At 44.1% G+C, this 24,957-nt stretch overlaps 1 protein-coding gene across 5 annotated transcripts in view; it reads right to left on the bottom strand.

Moving 5' to 3' along the window:
* LOC139538493 (integrin alpha-6-like) overlaps positions 1-4,784 on the bottom strand; it is a 38,077-nt gene extending 33,293 nt beyond the window's left edge. For all 5 annotated transcript variants that reach the window (XM_071340596.1, XM_071340599.1, XM_071340600.1 and 2 more), the window contains exon 1: positions 4,488-4,784. In XM_071340596.1, the coding sequence (XP_071196697.1) occupies positions 4,488-4,669 (182 nt within the window). In that variant the 5' untranslated portion in view covers positions 4,670-4,784. The remainder of the gene's footprint in view (positions 1-4,487) is intronic.
* Positions 4,785-24,957: the final 20,173 nt, after the last annotated feature.

Genomic DNA, 24,957 nt, shown 5'->3' with positions numbered 1-24,957 from the left:
TTAAGCTCCTGATGAACAGTAGTTATTGTGCTGATGTTGCTTCCAGAGGCAGTTTGGAACGCGGTACAGACCATTTTTACACGCTACGTGCTTCAGCACTCTGCAGTCCCATTCTGTGAGCTTATGTGGCCTACCACTTCATGGCTGAGCCGTTGTTGCTTCTAGACATTTCCACTTCACAATAACAGCACTTACAGTTGACCATGGCAGCTCTAGCAGGGCAGAAATTTTACTTACTGACTTGTTGGAAAGGTGGCATCATATGACGGTGCCACATTGTAAGGCCATTCTACTGCCAATGTTTGTCTATGAAGATTGCATGGATGTGTGCTCGATTTTATACAGCTGACAGCAATGAGTGTGGCTGAAATAGCCGAATGCACTAATTTGAATGGGTGTCCACATACTTTTGTATATATAGTGTATTATCATGAGTATGTTGTGCATATTACTATTACTGGAAGATAATGTGTTATATGCCAGATAAAGTTAGTAAATTAGTAGAAGACTCTAAACGGCCTGGTGCACTCTGCATGCACACTTGATTTATGGCCTATCAGATAAGATCTCTAGCTGGCCAGAGAGAGAGGGCCATCAATTCTGACTGGCAGCAGTAATTAGCCTCTCTCTCTGCCAAGATGTTGACATCTCATCTTTAGTTGTGTGAATTGGTGTCTGCAATGATAATGATAGGCTATGTAGTCTACAGTCAGTAACGGTGTGTGGGTAAAATCACTTGGGAAGCCAAGTCCCCCAAAAAAAGCTATTTTTCAACCTGTTGTGATAATTGCGTTGTTTGCTCTATAACCTGTTAGTTCATAAGCCTTGCGGATGTGATATACTGTATAGGCCTAAGGCAGAGAAAATAATTAGAATAAATTCAACCACACCTTTGTTTCATCACAAAACCGGAGAGCAACCTTTGTCCGGTGAAGTCAAAATCAAATCAAATTGTATTTGTCACATGCGTCGAAAATGCAGTTAAGAAAATAGAGTTAAGAAAATATGTACTAAATTAACTAAAGTTAAAAAAATAAGTACAAAAATAAGTAACAATAATGAGGCTATATACAGAGGGTACGGGTAGCGAGTCAATGTGCGGGGGTACAGGTTAGTCAAGGTCATTTGTACATGTAGGTAGGGGTAAAGTGACTATGAATAGATAATAAACAGCGAGTAGCAGCAGTGTAAAAACAAAGGGGGGGTGTCAATGCAAATAGTCCGGGTGGTCATTTGATCAATTGTTCAGCAGTCTTATGGCTTGGGGGTAGAAGCTGTTAAGGAGCCTTTTGGACCTGAACTTGGCGCTCCGGTACCGTTTCCGTGCAGTAGCAGAGAGAACAGTCTATGACTTAGGTGACTGGAGTCTTTGACATTTTTTGGGGACTTCCTCTGACACTGCCTAGTATATAGGTCCTGGATGGCAGGAAGCTTTGCCCCAGTGATGTACAGGGCTGTACGCACTACCCTCTATAGCGCGTTACGGCCAAATCTTTTCTGTCTCCTGAGGGGGGAAAGGCGTTGTCGTGGTCTCTTAATGATTTTCTTGGTGTGTTTGGACCATGATAGTTTGTTTGTTGGTGAAAGCATATTGCATGTAACAAACATGACCTACAGCATGGTCAAGCAAGTTAATGTTTCCAACATTTTAGAACCACGGAGAGTTACCGCAAGTCGCAAAGAAAACAGGAGCTGCCTACACTATTCCAACACCATTTCAACATCATCAAATCACCTATGCTTAGTCTGATACAGTGACAACTAAAATATTCCAAAAACAATTTAGTCCAATCAACTTAAGCTAAATATGATGTGGCTGTCCATGGTTCTGATGTGTGTGTATTTGTGTAAGTAGAAAAAACATGTTGACTCACTCTACTTGTAGAGAAAAGCCATCCTCCTCTCTTTCATGTTGACGAAACAGTCTTTGACTCTGTCATACAGTACACACTTTTAGTTTTTGTTGTCCTAGGCTACCTGGCTAAAATGCTTGCTCGCTAGCCTAACTTCCTATCATGGGCAATGTTAGCTAGCTACTTCTACATCTAGCTACATATTGAACTTCCATCATCTCAGTCCAGGGGCGCTATGTATAAATTTACGGTTGGATCGCCGTTATAATCATTGGCCAGTAAGGAGTATTAAGTAAAACCACAAGTCCAAATCCCTATCTCCATCCATAGCTAATTTAGGAAAGGGCCAATCTTAGCTAGCTAGCTAGCCACCAGAGGACAACAACACAAGGTCCAATGTATACAGAACGGTGCATTTATGATGTGTGTGTGTGTGTGTGTGCAACTCTGTGGTGGTGACCAAGAGCCAGTAAAACTCTGAATATGGACACATCTGCCTGGTTTTTGCCAGACCGCCTGTAGTGGGCAGATCTAAGTCAATCAGCACATAGCGGGTAAGGGCTCAGAAGTCAACTGCTCAGATGTGCTCCAGCTAGCCATTTTTTTCAATAGTAAATACCTCTTACCTACAGGGTGTTGGATGAACTTAGACTTGATGGATTGTTAATGATCTAATATATGCAAGGATTGGGCTGCCATGTTTTTAAATGGTGCACAATGCACTGTACTTACACAGATGTTTGACAGTTAAAATCCCAGTGGGTTCTGTCTGGACCACTGCCCTTAGCACTCCTGTTCTAAACCAATAACTAACCTTGACTCATGTCACACGTAGCCACTCTCACTGTTGGGAAAACAACAGGTCACAGATCATTGCTCTTTTCACGGGAATAAATCTCAACTATCAAAGAATGGATCACAGCTTCATAGTGAAAACCATGGTCACACCACTGAAGATACCAGAGTTGTTATTTAGTAGAATGACAACCGTTTGTTTTGTAGATCAGGGTTTATAACCATGTTATGAACTCATTCAATAAGTGCACAAGGCTGGAGTCATTGGTGAAAGGAAATATTGACAGTAAGAACCCCAGACAAAGTACACTGAACAAAAATATAAACACAACATGTGAAGTGTTGGCCCCAGAAAGATCCCAGAAATGTTCCATACGCACTAAAAGCTTATTTCTCTCAAATGTTGTGCACACATTTGTTTACATCCCTGTTAGTGAGCATTTCTCATTTGCCAAGATAATCCATCCACCTGACAGGTGTTGCATATCAAGAAGCTGATTAAACAGCATGATCATTACACAGGTGCACCTTGTGCTGGGGAAAGAAAAGGCCAAATGTACAGTTTTGTCACACAATACAATGCCACAGATGTCTCAAGTTTGAGGGAGTGTGCAATTGGCTGGCTGACTGCAGGAATGTCCACCAGAGTTGTTTCCAGAAAATTGAATGTTAATATATCTACCATAAGCCACCTCCACCTTTGTTTTAAAGAATTTGGCAGTACATCCAACCGGTCTCACAACCGCAGACCACATGTATGGCGTTGTGTGGGTGAACGGTTTGCTGATGTCAACGTTGTGAACAGAGTTACCCATGGTGGCGGTGGGGTTATGGTATGGGCAGGCGTAAACTACGGACAATGAACACAATTGCATTTTATCGATGGCAATTTGAATGCACAAAAATACTGCGATGAGATCCTGAGGCCCACTTTTTTCATGGTATCTGTAAACCAACAGATGCATATCTGTTCTCCCAGTCATGTGAAATCCACAGATTAGGGCCTAATGAATTTATTTCAATTGACTGATTTCCTCATATGAACTGTAACTCAGTAAAATCTTTGAAATTGTTGCATGTTGCGTTTATATTTTTGTTCAGTATAATACTGTTTGACCACTTGACACAGCAAAAAGGCTTCTGAAATGACAACAGTAATATTATAATTTTTAAATAACAGCTAGGCATGCATTACAGTGTCCAATACTGTGAAAAGGGGTTTGATAGATATCCCTTGAGTAGTCACTTGTTACTGGGGATTTAGAGTCACTTTCTTTTGAACAAATTCAATTGACATGCAAGATTTCTCGAGTGACAAAGCTTGTTACCTCTGGTTTTCCATTGTTAACTTGTAGCAAGGTCTCTGTCAAAGGGCATTCTTAAACACACAATGCCTGGCCTCACGCTCTACTGAATATAAATCCTCACTGTGCTCTTACTACAGCGCATTCAACATGTAGGTCTACAAAACATTGGGAGTAAAAATCTTCAAAATTCCTTAACGTAATTTCTACAAGTATTTAAAATCTGACAACGAATCTGTCATTATTCCCATGTAGGAAAAGCAATGGATAATTTAGCTACATAAAGTTGCTTTTAATTAGGAAAAGTTCTCAACAAAACGTATTAGTTTTAAATGTACATATTCACCTCCGTCGACAAGAAAACGGTCCCATAAGAATTTGGCCAATGAACCTGCTACCATGCTTCGAGTGATGGATGATCCAACTATGCGTAAAGTGGAGACGTAAAAGAAGTAGCTAACCAACCCAAAATAAGTGCAATAAATGCAACAGAACTTATACGGCAACAACAACACAAACAAAACAAAAATCTTACATTGTTTTATCTGAAGGATTAAGTTGCCGGTGCATGGCTAGAGAGAATCCAAATAAACTGCCCGGTTCTCCGTCTTTCCTCAGGACATTCAAGGTATCCAGGTTGAAGCCTGATATATGGGTCCATTCTAGCAAACAAATAAGTGCCACATGAATTGGAAAATATATTCTCGGGTGCACCATTGCGTTAGCACCTAAGGGTACCACTATAATTCAATGCTGTGCTGGTTGTTCCACTACCCCTCGCTCAGGATTCGCTGCTGAATTCCATGACCTGCTGAATGCTTCTGTTGTTATCCCGGGTTTACGGATTAGTAATCGTGCACTACAGCGCGCCTCCTCTGCTCCCTCCGCCCTTTACGTCACCACACAAATCCCTAACAGTTTTCTAACTTTGGGGTTTGATTTGACCTCCAGTCTCTGCCCATTTCAGTTGTCTTCATTCATTCCAGTTCACATTAGAGTTAACATTTGATAAAATATACATGGTGTCATTAAATTAAATCAAAGTACACTGTAGCCAATATTGGTCAGAAATGGCTATTTGGTAACCAGACTGGACTGAGAGGTGCATTAAGTCTATTCATCAACATGTACAGTATATTTATCAATAATCACACTCTTATGGCCAGACATTATCATCAAAAGAGGCCCATGTGTCTTAGGGCATCTAGCTAATTTTACATTTAAGTCATTTAGCAGACGCTCTTATCCAGAGCGACTTACAAATTGGAAAGTTCATACATATTCATCCTGGTCCCCCCGTGGGGAATGAACCCACAACCCTGGCGTTGCAAGCGCCATGCTCTACCAACTGAGCCACACGGGACCGTTAATAATGTACGAGTGGCCAGGGCTTTTAGTCTTTGCAGACAGTAAATGTAATGGTTGGACGCGGATGGACAGTAGGTCAAATGTGAAGCTAATCAATTGGACAAATGAACCTCCCAAATCCAGGTGGACAAAGAGGTAGGTAGGATTGGCACTGACTCGACACTCTGCCTCAAGCCTTTTGTGTTCGTTAAGCTGCAGGGAATGGAGCCTCTCAAATTCAAGCTCCATAAGAAAACATGAAGAGTCAGGGAACGTCTTGTGTCACACTAGTTTGCCAAGTTGATTAAAATGTTTAAAGCTTCTTAAAACAAGGAATATTTTTGAAAGACAATGGTCAATTTGATAGGCTCCTTAATCATTCATCCAAAAAAGAATGGCTTCTGAAATATGTATGACCATTCTGACTAATAACACCTGGTGGACACACTGTTCATGAATTAGTCATGATTCCTAAATGTGGTCTCTGCATTTACGTCACAATTGTGGGAAGGTCTTCAGGAAATGGCATCCTCCTCTCCAAGCTCCTTGGAACATCCCTTTACAGGAAGAACCCAGCCCATGTGCCAGCCATGCCCTGCTATCTTCTCAAGACATATTGGGAGCTTAAAACGAATGGATGAGCCACTCAGAGCCACTGTAAGACAGCGCTGAGAACACATTTAACTCTTAACTGTCTGTCAAGGCAGCCACATTTCAAGTTTTAATGTCACATGCACAAGTACAGTGAAATGCATCTCTTGCAATCTCTAAACCAACAATACAATGATCAATATGAATGTAGTACTAAAAATAACATAAGGTAGAACAAAAACATACAAGAAATTAAAGCTACACTGAACAAAATATAAACGCAACATGTAAAGTGTTGGTCCCATGTTTCATAAACTGTAATATAAGACTCCAGAAATGTTCCATACGCACAAAAAGCTTATTTCTCTCAAATCTTTTGCACACATTTGTTTACATACCTGTTAGTGAGCATTTCTCCTTTACCAACGTAATCCATCCACCTGACAAGTGTGGCATTACACAGGTGCACCTTGTGCTGGGGACAATAAAAAGGCCACTCTAAAATGTGCAGTTTTGTCACACAAGACAAAGCCACAGATGTCTCAAGTTTTGAGGGAGTGTGCAATTGGCATGCTGTCTGTAGGAATGTCCACCAGAGCTGTTGCCAAAGATTTTAATGTTCATTTCTTTACCACAAGCCACCTCCAACGTTGTTTTAGAGAATTTGGCAGTACGTCCAACCAGCCTCACAACCGCAGACCACGTGTAACCACGCCAGCCCAGGACCTCCACATCCGGTTTTCTCACCTGTGGGATCGTCTGAGACCAGCCACCCGGACAGCTGATGAAACTGTGGGTTTGCAAATTTCTGCACAAACTGTAGGAAACCGTCTCAGGGAAGCTCATCTGTGTGCTCCTCGTCCTCACCAGGGTCTTGACCTGACAGCAGTTCGACGTCATAGCCGACTTCAGAAGGAAAATGCTTACCTTCGATAGCCACTGGCACACTGGCACACTGGAGAAGTGCGCTCTTCACAGATGAATCCCGGTTTCAACTGTACCAGGCAGATGGCAGACAGTGTTTATGGCATTGTGTGGGTGAGCGGTTTGCTGATACCCACGCTGTGAACAGAGTGCCCCATGGTGGCGGTGGGGTTACGCCAATATCGAGTAACTTCGCACAGCCATTGAAGAGGAGTGGGACACACTTTCCACAGGCCACAATCAACAGCCTAATCAACTCTATGCGAAGGAGATGTGTCGGGCTGCATAAGGCCAATGGTTGTCACACCAGATACCGACTGATTTTCTGATTCACACCCCTACCTTTCTTTTAAGGTATCTGTGACCAACAGGTGCATATCTGTATTCCCAGTCATGTGAAATCTATAGATTAGAGCCTAATTTATTTATTTCAATTGACTGATTTCCTTATATGAACTGTAACTCAGTAAAATCTTTTAAATTGTTGCATGTTGCAGTTATATTTTTGTTCAGTATATCTACAGGGTCAGTTCCAATACCATATTTATAATGTGCAGAATACTGGAGTGATAGAGGTAGATATGTATCGGGGTAAGGTGACTAGGCATCGGGATGTATGATAAACGGAGTAGCAGCAGCGTAAATTAAGATTGTATGTGAGTGTGTGTGTGTGTAGAGTCAGTATAAATGTGTGTGCATGTACTGTGTGTGTTGGAGTGTCAGTGTGCGTGTGTGTGTGTAGAGTCCTGTGAGAATGCATAAAGACAGCAAAAATACAAATAAATACAAGGGTAAATTCAGATAGTCCGTGTAGCCATTTTGTTAGCTATTTAGTAGTTTTGTGGCTTGGGGATAAAAACTGTTCAAGAGCCTGTTGGTGTCAGACTTGATGCACCGGTACCTCTTGCCGTGCGGAAGCAGAGAGAACAGTCTATGGCTTGGGTGGCTGGAGTCTTTAACGATTTTCCGGACCTTCATTTCATATAGAGGTCCTGGGTGGCAGGGAGCTTGGCCCCAGTGATGTACTAGGCTATCCGCACCACCCTCTGTAGTGCTATGCGATCGAGGGCAGTACAGTTGCCATACCAAGCAATGATGCAGACAGTCAAGATCCTCTCAATGGTGCAGCTGTATAACTTTTTAAGGATTTGAGGGCCCATGCTAAACTTTTTAAACCTCCTGAACGTCTGTGTGTGGACCATTTTAAGGCAGTGATCTGGACCCCGAGAAACTTGAAGCTCTCGACCTGCTCCACTGCAGCCCCGTTGATATGGATGAGGGCATGCTCGCCGCCCTATTTCCTGTAGTCCACGATCAGCTCCTTTGTCTTACTGAGGTTAAGGGAGATGTTGTTGTCCCAGCACCACACTGCCAGGTCACTGGCCTCCTCCCTGCAGGGTGTCTCATCGTCGCTAGTGATCAGGCCTACGATTGTTGTGTCGTCAGCAAACTTGATGATGGTGTTGGAGTTGTGTGGGGCCATGCGGTCATGGTTGAACAGACAGTACAGGAGGGGACTAAGCATACATCCCTGTAGATCCGTGTTGAGGGTCAGCGTGGGGTCGGCCCGTCAGGAAGTCCAGTATTGAGTTGCAGAGGGAGGTGTTCAGTCCCAATATCCTAAGCTTGGTGACGAGCTTGGAGGGGACAATGGTGTTGGGGAAGTATGCACATTGGAGTGAGTCTGGGATGTCTGGGATGATGGAGTTGATGCGTGCCATAACCAGCCTTTCAAAGCACTTTATGATTACAGATGTGAGCACTATAGGGCAGTGTTCATTGTGGCATAAAGCCTCAAAGTGGGAACAGGAATGATGGTAGTCATCTTAAAATGTGGGGATTTACAGACTGGGACAAGGAGGTTGAAAATCGATGTGAATATGCCTGCCAGCTGATCTGCCCTATGCGACGGGTATAGGAGCTTGTGTAATATGATTCCACCTTATTCCTATATTGGCCTTTTGCTCGTTTAATGACTCTGCTGCGGTCGTAGCGGGACTTCATGTACTTGTTCCTGTCCTCAGCTATAGCCTCAGAATTGTCAGCGATAGCACTGTGTGTGGTAGCCCTGTCCTTTCGTTTAGCACCAACCTCTGTGTTAATCCAGGGCTTTTGATTGGGAAAGCAGCAAACCTTCACTGTGGGGAGATGCATTTGATGCTGATGCATTTCCTTATGAAGTCGGTGATAGAGGTGGTTAGCTCGTTGATGTTATTGGCGGAGTCTCGGAACATATTCCAATCAGCGCTAGCAAAGCAGTCCTGTAGCATAATCTCTGATACTGATGACCATTTCTCAATGGAGTGAGTCACAGGTACTTCCTGTTTGAGCTTATTCTTGTGAACAGGAAGCAGGAGTACAGAGTTATCATCGGTTATAAGAAACGGTAGTGGATACATTTTGTGAAAATGCCAAAAAAATCACAAGGGAGCCATCCAGTACGGCGCCATCTTGTCTAATGAACTCGAGTGCAACACTGGGAATAACACTCTTTTTAGGAGACTGTTGACTGGACAAAGGGATGACAAAGGCATGAATACAGTGTTGACATGTCCTGAGACAAAATATTATTGATGAGTGTATTTTAGCCTTGAGGAACACTTTTAAAAATGTTTTTCTTGATAACCCGAACATGTGCACATAAATCTACTGTATATTCACATACCCCGAGTGTACAAAACATTAGGCATATTGAGTTACACCCTCTTTGGCCCTCAGAAGAGCCTCAATTCGCCGGGGCATGGACGTGCCGGCCCATGTTGACCCCAAATGTTTCCCCAGTTGTGTCAAGTTGGCTGGATGTCCTTTGGACGGTGGACCATTCTTGATACACACAGGAAACTCTTGAGTTTGAAAAAAAAACAGTTCTTGACACACTCAAACCGGTGCGCCTGGCACCTACTACCACTTAAATATTTTGCCTTGCCCATTCACCTTCTGAATGGCACACATACACAATCCATGTCTCAATTGTCTCCTCGCCTTCATCTACACTGATTGAAGTGGATTTAACAGGTGATATCCATAAGGGATCATAGCTTTCACTTGGATTCACCTTGTCAGTCTATGTTATGGAAAGAGCAGGTGTTCCCAATGTTTTGTACTCTCAGTGTATATCACACACAATTGGTTTTAACATGTTTCAATGGAATGTATGCTGCCTATCATTCACAAAAGATGTTGTTTGATCATGCCTTTAAGATGGTTTACAGCTTGAACTGACCTGGGTTTTATTCTCACTGCAGATCATAAAACAATGTGGACATTGTAGAGACCTCAAAGCTAAGTCTGCCCCCATTTCAACTTTTCAAAGATTATAGGTGGAGAGCGAGAAGGAGAGAGGGAGAGAGAGAGAGAACGAGAGAGAGAGAAGAAAGAGAGAAAGAAAAGAAAGAAAGAGAGAGAGAGGACCTTCTAAGTGCATTCCTAATTTCTACAAAGGATTGGAAAGGGGCCTATGTCAGGTCATCATAATGGCAGCATTACTGGTTACAGCAAAGATGTGTCAGAACACAAGGGTCACAATTATGGAGCTCACAAGACCAAAGCAAGGGACCATAGGGAAGTATATTTACTAACATAGTCCAGTTATCTCATGAGGTAGAAAGAATAGTACAGTTAATGTATGTTTGTAGTGTTATGCTCAGCATGTACTCAATAAAAAGATTCAAATAGTCAATGTATGCTTTACAATTGCAATAAAGCAAGATATTGAGTTCTAATCCAAAAGGAACTTTTGTATTTATCCTTTTAAACTACATCTTGTCAAACACAAAGCCAATTACATGACCATTTTGAGTCAGGAACAAGAATTCCAGATTGCGTGTTGAATAGTTTCTGAGTCAAAATGTCACCGTTCACTCTTCTCTTAAAGACACTGGAATGTGAGTGGCTAATAATGACACTGTTCTGAAACAGGCTTCTAATGTTACTGATAGGTGTGCAGCATTCTGTTAGCTTCTAGGTTAAGGCTAATATATTAGATTTAGAGTGAATAAAGAACTTCTTGATTTAAGCTTAGTCACAGGAGTTCAGGTTCAGACCAAAGTCTATTGTAAGATGTACTTAGAAAGGATTTATCTTTATCAATGTTGGCAAATTACCAAATGAGGTGGCTAATTAATTGATGGCTTTGTGTCATAAATCAAGGCGACTGATGGCGCTGTGTGCTGTAAATTATCATAAAGAATTATACAGTCTGTTATTCTGTTTTACTGTCCAGCATATTGATTTGTTAAATCAACGTGTAGAAAAAGAGTCATGAAGTCACCAGGGCCTTTTACCTACAGTGCATTTGGAAAGTATTTAGAACCATTGACTTTTTCCACATTTTGTCACGCTATAGCCTTATTAAAAAATTCATTTAAAAAAGATCCTCATCAATCTACACACAACACCACATAATGACAAAGCAAAAACACGTTTTTAGAAATCTTTGAAAATGTATTTGTAAAAATACAAATTATCACATTTACATAAGTATTCAGACCTGTCACACCCTGATCTGTTTCACCTGTCCACCCCCCTCCAGGTGTCGCCCATATTCCCCATTATCCCCTGTGTATTTATACCTGTGTTCTCTGTTTGTCTGTTGCCAGTTCGTCTTGTTTGTCAAGTCAAGCAGCGTTTTTTGTATCAGCTCCTGCTTTTCCCCAGCCTCTCTTTTCTCGTCCTCCTGGTTTTGACCCTTGCCTGTCCTAACCCTGAGCCCGCCCGCCTGACCACTCTGCTTCCCCCTGACCCTGAGCCTTCCTGCCGTCCTGTACCTTTGCCCCTGTTGCTGTAATAAACATTGTTACTTCGACACGGTCTGCATCTGGGTCTTACCTTTATCCTGATAAGACCCTTTAAGCAGTACTTTGTTGAAGCACCTTTGGCAGCGATTACAGCCTCAAGTCTTCTTGGGTATGACGCTACAAGCTTGGCACCCCTGTATTTAGGGAGTTTCTCCCATTCTTCTCTGCAGACCCTCTCAATCTCTGTCAGGTTGGACGGGGAGCGTCGCTGTACAGCTATTTTCAGGTCTCTCCAAAGATGTTCGATCGGGTTCAAGTCCAGGCTCTGACTGGGACACTCAAGGACATTCAGAGACTTGTCCTGAAGCCGCTCCTGTGTTGTCTTGGCTGTGTGCTTAGGGTTGTTGTCCTGTTGGAAGGTGAACCTTTGCCCCAGTCTGAGGTCCTGAGCGCTCTGGAGCGGGTTTTCATCAAGGATCTCTCTGTACTTTACTCCATTTATCTTTCACTCGATCCTGACTAGTCTCCCAGTCCCTGCCGCTGAAAAACATCCCCACATCATGATGCTGCCACCACCATGCTTCACTGTAGGGATGGTATTGGCCAGGTGATGAGCAGTGCTTGGTTTCCTCCAGAAGTGACGCTTGGCATTCAGGCAAAAGGGTTCCTTCTTGGTTCCATCAGATCAGAGAATCTTGTTTCTCATGGTCTGAAAGTCATTTAGGTGCCTTTTGGCAAATTCCAAGATGGCTGTCATGTGCCTTTTACTGAAGAGTGGCTTCTGTCTGGCCACTCTACCATAAAGGCCTGATTGGTGGAGTAATGCAGAGATGGTAATCCTTCTGGAAGGTTCTCCCATCTCCACAGAGGAGCGCTGGAGCTCTGTCAGAGTGACTTGTCAACTGTGGGACATTATATAGACAGGTGTGTTTCTCTCCAAATCATGTCCAATCAATTAAATGTAACACCGGTGGACTCCAATCAAGTTGTAGAAACATCTCAAGGATTATCAATGGAAACAGGATTCAACTGAGCTCAATTTCGAGTCTCATAGCAAAGGGTCTGAATACTTATGTAAATAAGGTTCTGTTTTTTATTTGTAATAAATTTGCTAACAATTTCTTAAAACCTGTTTTCGCTTTGTCATTATGGAGTATTGTGTGTAGATTGATGAGGAAAATTGTTTATTTAATCCATTTTAGAATGAAGCTGTAACTTAACAAAATGTGAAAAAGGGGATGGGGTCTGAATCATTTCCGAATGCATTGTATGAGGTGTAGCCTTTAATTACCAAACTAGTATAGAAATAAAAAAATGAACCAGATAAACAGCAGGGCCAGCCAGGGCTTTCATGTCCACTATAGCCCTGGGTGGCTGTGTAATGTGAGCTGTCAGAAGAGGTCAGTCTGCTATGTCAGATTTTCTCATGTCAATGATAGGGGGTAACCTGAGAGACGGTGCATATTGAGGAGGGACACAGGTGGGTGTTCACAGATGAGAGAGCCTTTCTCTACATATTTGCTTTTACATTTGAGTCATTTGTATACAGATGTAGGATCTTAATTTGAGCCGGTTTGCTACAGCAGGAAAAGAAGTCCTGCAGCAATAGTTATTATGTGGATTATGATTAATGGAAATTGTTGTAGGGGTTGATACATTTTTTGTGAGGGAAATCAAGTCTGAAATTTCCAAGTGGATATTGTTATGCAGATGAATGAGGACCCAAAAGCGACGTAATAGTAACAGAGTCTTTATTCCAGTATAAAACAAATAATGATACTCCTGGATATAAATCAATGGAAATCCAAAACAGGAAACTGAAATCCTCTCGTCAATAGAGAGGAACGACTGGAGACGCGACCACAGACTGCAGGTCGCTTCAGGAAGGCACAGGCCGTAGCTGACATAGACACCTGCTCACACGCAGCATCTGAAGAAGGTAAAAGAACACGACAGGGCGGAACAAGACACAGGAACTGCAAACATCAAACAAGAATCCGACAAGGACAGGAGCGGAAAACAGAGGGAGAAATAGGGACTCTAATCAGAGGGCAAAATAGGGGACAGGTGTGAAAGAGTAAATGAGGTCGTAGGGAGAATGAGAAACAGCTGGGAGCATGAACGGAACGATAGAGAGAGAGAAAGAGAAAGAACCTAATAAGACCAGCAGAGGGAAGCACAGGGACAAGACATGATCAAAGACAAAACATGACAGTACCCCCCCACTCACCGAGCGCCTCCTGGCGCACTCGAGGAGGAACCCTGGCGGCAACGAAGGAAATCATCGATCAACGAACGGTCCAGCACGTCCCGAGATGGAACCCAACTCCTCTCCTCAGGACCGTAACCCTCCCAATCCACTAAGTACTGGTGACCACGTCCCCGAGAACGCATGTCCATGATCTTCCGTACCTTGTAAATAGGAGCGCCCTCGACAAGGACGGGGGGGGGGGAGGGAAGACGAACGGGGGCGCGAAGAAAAGGCTTGACACAGGAGACATGGAAGACAGGGTGGACGCGACGAAGATGTTGCGGAAGAAGCAGTCGCACAGCGACAGGATTGACGACCTGAGAGACACGGAACGGACCAATGAACCGCGGAGTCAACTTGCGAGAAGCTGTCGTAAGGGGAAGGTTACGAGTGGAAAGCCACACTCTCTGACCGCGACAATACCTAGGACTCTTAATCCTACGCTTATTGGCGGCTCTCACAGTCTGCGCCCTGTAACGGCAAAGTGCAGACCTGACCCTCCTCCAGGTGCGCTCACAACGTTGGACAAAAGCCTGAGCGGAGGGAACGCTGGACTCGGCGAGCTGGGACGAAAACAGAGGAGGCTGGTAGCCAAGACTACTCTGAAACGGGGACAGCCCGGTAGCAGACGAAGGAAGCGAGTTGTGAGCGTACTCAGCCCAGGGGAGCTGTTCTGCCCAAGACGCAGGGTTTCGAAACGAAAGGCTGCGTAAAATGCGACCAATCGACTGATTGGCCCTTTCTGCTTGACCGTTAGACTGGGGATGAAACCCGGAAGAGAGACTGACGGAAGCACCAATCAAACGACAGAACTCCCTCCAAAACTGTGACGTGAATTGCGGACCTCTGTCTGAAACGGCGTCTAACGGGAGGCCATGAATTCTGAACACATTCTCAATGATGATTTGTGCCGTCTCCTTAGCGGAAGGAAGCTTAGCGAGGGGAATGAAATGTGCCGCCTTAGAGAACCTATCGATAACCGTAAGAATCACAGTCTTCCCCGCAGACGAAGGCAGACCGGTAATAAAGTCTAAGGCGATGTGAGACCATGGTCGAGAAGGAATGGGAAGCGGTCTGAGACGACCGGCAGGAGGAGAGTTACCTGACTTAGTCTGCGCGCAGTCCGAACAAGCAGCCACGAAACGACGCGTGTCCCGCTCCTGAGTAGGCCACCAAAACCGCTGGCGAATAGAAGCAAGCGTACCCCGAACGCCGGGGTGGCCAGCTAACTTGGCAGAGTGAGCCCACTGAAGAACAGCCAGACGAGTAGAGACAGGAACGAACAGAAGGTTACTAGGACAAGCGCGCGGCGACGCAGTGTGAGTGAGTGCTTGCTTTACCTGTCTCTCAATTCCCCAGACAGTCAACCCGACAACACGCCCTTCAGGGAGAATCCCCTCGGGGTCGGTAGAAGCCACAGAAGAACTAAAGAGACGGGATAAGGCATCAGGCTTGGTGTTCTTATTTCCCGGACGATAGGAAATCACGAACTCGAAACGAGCGAAAAACAACGCCCAACGAGCTTGACGTGCATTAAGTCGTTTGGCCGAACGGATGTACTCAAGGTTCTTATGGTCAGTCCAAACGACAAAAGGGACGGTCGCCCCCTCCAACCACTGTCGCCATTCGCCTATGGCTAAGCGGATGGCGAGCAGTTCGCGGTTACCCACATCATAGTTGCGTTCCGATGGCGACAGGCGATGAGAAAAGTAAGCGCAAGGATGGACCTTATCGTCAGACTGGAAGCGCTGAGACAGAATGGCTCCCACGCCCACCTCTGAAGCGTCAACCTCGACAATGAATTGTTTAGTGACGTCAGGAGTAACAAGGATAGGAGCGGATGTAAAACGCTTCTTGAGGAGATCAAAAGCTCCCTGGGCGGAACCGGACCACTTAAAGCAAGTCTTGACAGAAGTCAGAGCGGTGAGAGGGGCAGCCACTTGACCGAAATTACGAATGAAACGCCGATAGAAATTAGCGAAACCGAGAAAACGCTGCAACTCGACACGTGACTTAGGGACGGGCCAATCGCTGACAGCCTGGACCTTAGCGGGATCCATCTGAATGCCTTCAGCGGAAATAACAGAACCGAGAAAAGTGACAGAGGAGACATGAAAGGCGCACTTCTCAGCCTTCACGTAGAGACAATTCTCTAAAAGGCGCTGGAGTACACGTCGAACGTGCTGAACATGAATCTCGAGTGACGGTGAAAAAATCAGGATATCGTCAAGGTAAACGAAGACAAAAATGTTCAGCATGTCTCTCAGTACATCATTAACTAATGCCTGAAAGACAGCTGGAGCATTAGCGAGACCGAACGGCAGAACCCGGTATTCAAAATGCCCTAACGGAGTGTTAAACGCCGTTTTCCACTCGTCCCCCTCTCTGATGCGTACGAGATGGTAAGCGTTACGAAGGTCCAACTTAGTAAAGCACCTGGCTCCCTGCAAAATCTCGAAGGCTGACGACATAAGGGGAAGCGGATAACGATTCTTAACCGTTATGTCATTCAGCCCTCGATAATCCACGCAGGGGCGCAGAGTACCGTCCTTCTTCTTAACAAAGAAAAATCCCGCTCCGGCGGGAGAGGAAGAAGGCACCACGGTACCGGCGTCGAGAGAAACAGACAGATAATCCTCGAGAGCCTTACGTTCGGGAGCCGACAGAGAGTATAGTCTACCCCGAGGGGGAGTGGTCCCCGGAAGGAGATCAATACAACAATCATACGACCGGTGAGGAGGAAGGGAGCTGGCTCTGGACCGACTGAAGACCGTGCGCAGATCATGATATTCCTCCGGCACTCCTGTCAAATCACCAGGTTCCTCCTGAGTAGAGGGGACAGAAGACACAGGAGGGATAGCAGACATTAAACACTTCACATGACAAGAAACGTTCCAGGATAGAATAGAATTACTAGACCAATTAATAGAAGGATTATGACATACTAGCCAGGGATGACCCAAAACAACAGGTGTAAAAGGTGAACGAAAAATCAAAAAGGAAATGGTCTCACTGTGGTTACCAGATACTGTGAGGGTTAAAGGTAGTGTCTCACATCTGATACTGGGGAGAGGACTACCATCTAAGGCGAACATGGGCGTGGGCTTCCCTAACTGTCTGAGAGGAATGTCATGTTTCCGAGCCCATGCTTCGTCCATAAAACAACCCTCAGCCCCTGAGTCTATCAAGGCACTGCAGGAAGCAGCCGAACCGGTCCAGCGTAGATGGACCGACAAGGTAGTACAGGATCTTGATGGAGAGACCTGAGTAGTAGCGCTCACCAGTAGCCCTCCGCTTACTGATGAGCTCTGGCTTTTACTGGACATGACATGACAAAATGTCCAGCAGAACCGCAATAGAGGCAAAGGCGGTTGGTGATTCTCCGTTCCCTCTCCTTAGTCGAGATGCGAATACCTCCCAGCTGCATGGGCTCAGTCTCTGAGCCGGTGGGAGGAGATGGTTGAGATGCGGAGAGGGGAAGCACCGTTAACGCGAGCTCTCTTCCACGAGCTCGATGACGAAGATCTATCCGTCGTTCTATGCGGATGGCGAGTGCAATCAAAGAGTCCACGCTGGAAGGAACCTCCCGGGAGAGAATCTCATCCTTAACCTCAGCGTGAAGTCCCTCCAGAAAACGAGCGAGCAACGCCGGCTCGTTCCAGTCACTGGAGGCAGCAAGAGTGCGAAACTCTATAGAGTAATCCGTTATGGATCGATCACCTTGACATAGGGAAGCCAGGGCCCTGGAAGCCTCCTTCCCAAAAACTGAACGATCAAAAACCCGTATCATCTCCTCTTTAAAGTTCTGATAATCGTTAGAACACTCAGCCCTTGCCTCCCAGATAGCTGTGCCCCACTCCCGAGCCCGACCAGTAAGGAGTGATATGACGTAAGCGATCCGAGCTCTCTCTCTTGAGTACGTGTTGGGCTGGAGAGAGAACACAATATCACACTGGGTGAGAAAGGAGCGACACTCAGTGGGCTGCCCAGAGTAACATGGTGGGTTATTAACCCTAGGTTCCGGAGACTCGGAAGACCAGGAAGTAGCTGGTGGCACGAGACGAAGACTCTGAAACTGTCCAGAGAGATCGGAGACCTGAGCGGCCAGGGTCTCAACGGCATGACGAGCAGCAAACAATTCCTGCTCGTGTCTGCCGAGCATAGCTCCCTGGAACTCGACGGCAGTGTTGAGAGAATCCGTAGTCGCTGGGTCCATTCTTGGTCGGATTCTTCTGTTATGCAGATGAATGAGGACCCAAAAGCGACGTAATAGTAACAGAGTCTTTATTCCAGTATAAAACAAATAATGATACTCCTGGATATAAATCAATGGAAATCCAAAACAGGAAACTGAAATCCTCTCGTCAATAGAGAGGAACGACTGGAGACGCGACCACAGACTGCAGGTCGCTTCAGGAAGGCACAGGCCGTAGCTGACATAGACACCTGCTCACACGCAGCATCTGAAGAAGGTAAAAGAACACGACAGGGCGGAACAAGACACAGGAACTGCAAACATCAAACAAGAATCCGACAAGGACAGGAGCGGAAAACAGAGGGAGAAATAGGGACTCTAATCAGAGGGCAAAATAGGGGACAGGTGTGAAAGAGTAAATGAGGTCGTAGGGAGAATGAGAAACAGCTGGGAGCATGAACGGAACGATAGAGAGAGAGAAAGAGAAAGAACCTAATAAGACCAGCAGAGGGAAGCACAGGGACAAGACATGATCAAAGACAAAACATGACAGATATTTCTAAACATTAGAAGCCTTTTTAAAACTCAAATACGCTACAAGTTTGCATTTCCTGCTTTGCAAGAAAATTCTCAGCAACAAAAGAATGATCAAACTAAGATCCTACATCTGTAGCAGGAGGGAGCTTTTGCCTTTATACGTGGTTTGTCTTCTTACAACATTTGCAACTTTGTATGCTCAAAATACAACGATGAGTCCTGTACACAAAGACTGACCCCAAGTAAACTGCTGTAACATTTTTTGTGTGGTACATCTCAGTGGCATATATTTATTAAGCATGCATGTCATGCCCCAACTGTCGCTATCTTTCAGAAGCAATGTTTTTGTTTTTTACCAGATGCTAAAGAGAGGAAGGATGTCTGAGGCTGATATGGGCCCCTGCGTAGTCAAGCTGTGGTGCAAAATGTCAAACATGATTTGAAAATGAGCGTGTGCTATTTGGGTGCACCTAATTCAACATTTATTTTCCATAATGTTCAAACAATTATATACATTTTATATATTCTATAATCCCTCTAAAGATTGGTGATTTATATAGAAAAAAATAGATAACTTTTAGTACTTTTGCGATCAGACTTGATTGCTTTGTTCAGGCACCTTTGTAACACTGCCGTTTGGATTTTGCGGACCTGTCACCCAAGCTGCTTTTGAGATTGAAGGACTAACCTCTGAAGTTACACTGTGGTGAAATCAAAGCTGACTGGCTAAAGAAATCAAACCCACAAGTTATCGGACACAGCCCAAAGAGCACAGCAGGCATGGCACTCATAAAGGCATTTAGACAACTGCTGTTACACCCCATCTAACAATCCTGGACTGGTCACTGCTATGCAATGCAATGACAGATGCACTATTAGACCACTAAGGAGTACAGAACTCCTCAGTCATTATCATGCCATCTGTCCACCTCAGTTATTACATACTTAGCCTATTGTCATACTCTATCTTCAGGTCTGCACATGAGGAAGTAGGTTCAAAGGGATTTCAAAGCATTCTCATTCATGAGATTCGTTTTAAGTTGGATGCCTTTTGTAATCCACCTTGGTGTAGCTCTAATAAATCGCACTCCCATTCTTCACTATGCAAGGAGAGGATCACTGGTTACATGATCACGTCATAATGATTTCAAACATCTGTGTTTGGGGCGATATCCTGGCTACATGCATATCAGGTTGTTCTTTGTCCTTATCAAAACATCACTCGGACAGATTTGTCATGCTTATGTTTGCATATTCATCTTAATTCAGTCTGACATCTGAAACAGGGGTGATAGAGTGTTATCTGAGACAAATTCACCGTGAAACGCCACAGAGCACAGTCTCTGGCGTAATCATTGTGTCACTATTGCGACACCACCCGCACAATCCTCTCTCTCGGCATCCCTTAAAATCAGTGAGTGTGGCTGAAGCTGAAGGCCCCAATGAAAAGTCTGTAGCCAGATAGTTTTGTCTGCACCAGTGGCTGTGTGAAGCGTGGTGTTAAATCACACTGTGTGAAAGGGAGAGCTCCTCGTCTGCTCCTGTTGTGACAGTGACAAGGCCCTTTGTGGAGGAACCCCTAGCAGTAAATCTGCTCTGGTCCTCCTCACAAAGCACTGCCTCCATTTACGACTCCTCTGAGGGAGGTGTGCCTCTGAATAAACAATGAGGGGACTGGGACCGCACGGAACTCACTGCATTCTTTCTCAGGCAGGTCCAGCAGATGAGGCAGGGAGTTCTGGGGGACTCCCCTTTGTTGTCTCTCTGCAAACTGCAGGATTGTGTTCCTTTGATACAAAGCCATGCATCTCTCTATGTGCCTCACAGGTTGTTCTTGCATAGCATCACAAGGCTCATCGGCAGGTAATTACTGAATAAGGTAAATGTATAATATCATCAAAAATTGCTCATTCTGAATTATAATACATATATAATAGATTAATAACACAATTATATTCTGTGCACACCAATGTGGTATTCAACATTTAAACGTACAAAATGAGTGCAATGTGTAAACGAAAAACACTATTTCAAAGTGTCAAAAAACAAGAAAAATCCCATCAATACTGACATTATCAGCTGAATAATATGCACTCAAGCACATCAGATGTGAACCTAAATAGCAGTATAGTGTTCCAAAGGGAAGACTTCTTTCCAATTGTAATTGTCTACTGCAGCTTGCCCATGGAAGCCATTGTTGTTCAAAAATACCCTCGCATCTGACAAAAGCCAGCATGACTAATTCAAAGGAAACATGTGCTCAATCATGAGAGCCCAGGGATGGATGGTCCCAACATAAACAGTGTCTTCCTGTACCCAGCAGAGGAACAGGCTCAGAGCTACAGTCTGCCCCAGTCTGACAGGGAATGGTCTTGCAAAGCTAAAAACCATTAAGGAAAACGTATCCGTGTTCACAGGATACACAATCATGTGTGATACATTACGAAAATTCCATACACTCATGGCATGCATGTATTTTTATTGACCAATGGTTATATGAATCATATGACATTTTCAAACAACAGTTGGTGCTTGACTAGTCAGCAAATAAATATGCTATTTTTCAGTAAATTAGTTTTGTGTGCTAAAACAAAGGGGAAAATAAGCCACCAGCTGTTTTCGGGGTTGTGTATGGATACCCACCACACAAACAACCAGGTATAAACACTGGGTACACTGAACTAAGGGATTACCAAGGGCGAGTTGCCATAGTGATGAATGCTGCAACACTCTCAGCAGGACATAGGTTCCGTGAATCACACCGCAGCAAAAGCTATTTTACTGAACTGGAAAACTGCCTGCATTTCATTGAATGTTTTCACTCACAGTTTACTCAAACTTAAATGTATGACATTGTCTTGTAGATTTGAACCTAGTTATTGTCTCATACAGTATGCGTAAGGCTATGGTAGATGTATCCACCCCAGTAGATTTATGGGGCTCCTCTGCACCACTGCTCCCTTAGCATTGTGAGAGAGTGGTCAGGGCAGCGGGAGGACCCAGCTTACACAGTGGGGTTGCCCATAGTTGATTAGCCTCACAATGTACCACAATGGAAGTCATATCCTCTACTTTCTCCTTTTATCTTGTGAGGTGCAGGAGCAGTCCTTGGTAGCTGAAGTGTTGAAAACTCAACCATGTGTAGTGTGTATGTTTTCCCATGTTGAAGGTTTAAACAGTAACAGATTTCTCATTACTGAAATGGGCCTGACCACCAGGCACCATTTGCATCTCCCGCCTTTGTCTGTATAGTCCAATTTCAGAATCATTCAAGGGATAAATAAACAACATGAAAACATACTAATAAAAGTAACCTTACCCTTCCCCTCTCCCACTGCCAATCTATGCCTGATGAGAGGAATGGCTGCTTTTATAAAGGAAGTTGGAAGTGCAAACAGACAGTATTGGTCACCTTGGACACCTGGAATTCCAAACAGAGAACGGGGTGGAAGACCAAATTTGTATCAAGGGTCATGTTTCCCAGGGCCTGAGTCAAAGGGGTCATTAACAACCCTCATGGAAAAACCGCATGATTTCCCATGTGACATTTCCACACATTTGTCACATGTGAAATCATGTACAACCATGTGTTTTTGGAACCCTTCACATGTAACATTTCACATGTGTTTTTGGAACACTTCAGATTTTCATATGTGAAATAGTGTGTTTATACTTTAATTATTATTCATTATGTCCTTACCTGGGATTTGAACTCACAACCTCTTGGTTCACTGCATTTCAATCATCCTTCTATGATCTGTGTCAATGACTGACTTCACCTGTATTCCTACACTTTGGACTTCAAAGTAGATCTCAGCTTTGTTAAAAATACACTGAAGAAAAACTATTATATTTATCATAGTGATTCAGGAGTAACATTAAATCAGAATAATATACTCCACCAACATTAGACAACTATACAGAAAACCCTCAAATTGCTGAAATCAATGATGAGAGAATAGTCAGAATAACTGATAACTAAAATAACAGTGCAGATGACACTATTTTGCTAAGTGCAGAGATGTATTGTTAAGTATTGAACGTGTATGTGAATGCTGCAGAAAGGTCAGTGTACTTCAAGTGCAGGTTGTGAGTTCAAATCCCTGGTAGGGTTGTACTTTGGCGATAACACATGAAATTGCACTTGAATCGCATGTGAAATAAAAATAATAATCACGTGAAGTGCTCCAAAAACACGTTTTCACATGTGAAATGTCACGTGAACTGTCACGTGATGTTTTCCATAAACACATTTTCCACGTGTGAAATCATGTGGTTCAACATGTGATAACATGAAACTGAATTGTTAGCCATTGCTGTAAATTTAGTGGGAATTTTTTGTCATTTTACTGTACATTTCTACAGTAATAGGATACTGTATTAGTGTTCTGCTATATATTTACTGTCATCACAATGCACTTGGGAAGGCTACTTTTTGGCCCGTCCTACAAATTAACTTGGCATGCCTCACTTGCAATTGCATTTAAACTTATAGGATACTTTAGAGGCGCTTATTCTTTTATAGTAAGCTACCAGCTATTGAGTTGCGGTGAAAATAGTGGAAACAACTTTTAATTTATTTCTACAACTGAACTGCATTTTGTCAGTAAATATACAACAATAAACTATATTCAGGAAGTATACAGAAATTCCAATTACTTTCAATGCTACAAAATTATGAAGTAGAATTTAGTTAACTTTCTGAATTGACTGGAATTAACCTCAAAATTGGTAAGCACACTTCTGACACAACCACACCTGGGATTTAAACTCACAACCTCTTGGATGCCAGCAACATGAATTTCCTGCTTTGCCACCGAGTCTGTGGCCATGACAACGATCGACCACAGATTTACTGGCAGGAATACATTTCTGCACTTAGCTAAAAGTTGCCCAGAATCAAGTCAATAATTGTGCAATGACACCAACAAAAAAGTTCAGGGACACTTGACATTAAGGCCTATTTTCATTCAGATCAAGCGTAATCCTGTCTAACGCTGCATTTAAAAATATATACAGTGGGGAGAACAAGTATTTGATACACTGCCGATTTTGCAGGTTTTCCTACTTACAAAGCATGTAGAGGTCTGTAATTTTTATCATAGGTACACTTCAACTGTGAGAGACGGAATCTAAAACAAAAATACAGAAAATCACATTGTATGATTTTTAAGTAATTAATTTGCATTTTATTGCATGACATAAGTATTTGATACATCAGAAAAGCAGAACTTAATATTTGGTACAGAAACCTTTGTTTGCAATTACAGAGATCATACGTTTCCTCTAGTTCTTGACCAGGTTTGCACACACTGCAGCAGGAATTTTGGCCCACTCCTCCATACAGACCTTCTCCAGATCCTTCAGGTTTCGGGGCTGTCGCTGGGCAATACGGACTTTCAGCTCCCTCCAAAGATTTTCTATTGGGTTCAGGTCTGGAGACTGGCTAGGCCACTCCAGGACCTTGAGATGCTTCTTACGGAGCTACTCCTTAGTTGCCCTGGCTGTGTGTTTCGGGTCGTTGTCATGCTGGAAGACCCAGCCACGACCCATCTTCAATGCTCTTACTGAGGGAAGGAGGTTGTTGGCCAAGATCTCGCGATCCATGGCCCCATCCATCCTCCCCTCAATACGGTGCAGTCGTCCTGTCCCCTTTGCAGAAAAGCATCCCCAAAGAATGATGTTTCCACCTCCATGCTTCACGGTTGGGATGGTGTTCTTGGGGTTGTACTCATCCTTCTTCTTCCTCCAAACACGGCGAGTGGAGTTTAGACCAAAAAGCTCTATTTTTGTCTCATCAGACCACATGACCTTCTCCCATTCCTCCTCTGGATCATCCAAATGATCATTGGCAAACTTCAGACGGGCCTGGACATGCGCTGGCTTGAGCAGGGGGACCTTGCGTGTGCTGCAGGATTTTAATCCATGACGGCGTAGTGTGGTACTAATGGTTTTCTTTGAGACTGTGGTCCCAGCTCTCTTCAGGTCATTGACCAGGTCCTGCCGTGTAGTTCTGGGCTGATCCCTCACCTTCCCCATGATCATTGATGCCCCACGAGGTGAGATCTTGCATGGAGCCCCAGACCGAGGGTGATTGACCGTCATCTTCAACTTCTTCCATTTTCTAATAATTGCGCCAACAGTTGTTGCCTTCTCACCAAGCTGCTTGCCTATTGTCCTGTAGCCCATCCCAGCCTTGTGCAGGTCTACAATTTTATCCCTGATGTCCTTACACAGCTCTCTGGTCTTGGCCATTGTGGAGAGGTTGGAGTCTGTTTGATTGAGTGTGTGGACAGGTGTCTTTTATACAGGTAACGAGTTCAAACAGGTGCAGTTAATACAGGTAATGAGTGGAGAACAGGAGGGCTTCTTAAAGAAAAACTAACAGGTCTGTGAGAGCCGGAATTCTTACTGGTTGGTAGGT

This window comes from Salvelinus alpinus, chromosome 14 (genome assembly GCF_045679555.1).
Source record: "Salvelinus alpinus chromosome 14, SLU_Salpinus.1, whole genome shotgun sequence".
In the NCBI taxonomy this organism is placed as follows: Eukaryota; Metazoa; Chordata; class Actinopteri; order Salmoniformes; family Salmonidae; genus Salvelinus; species Salvelinus alpinus.
Note: the sequence above shows the minus strand (reverse complement) of the source record. Positions and strands in the feature narration are given on the sequence as shown.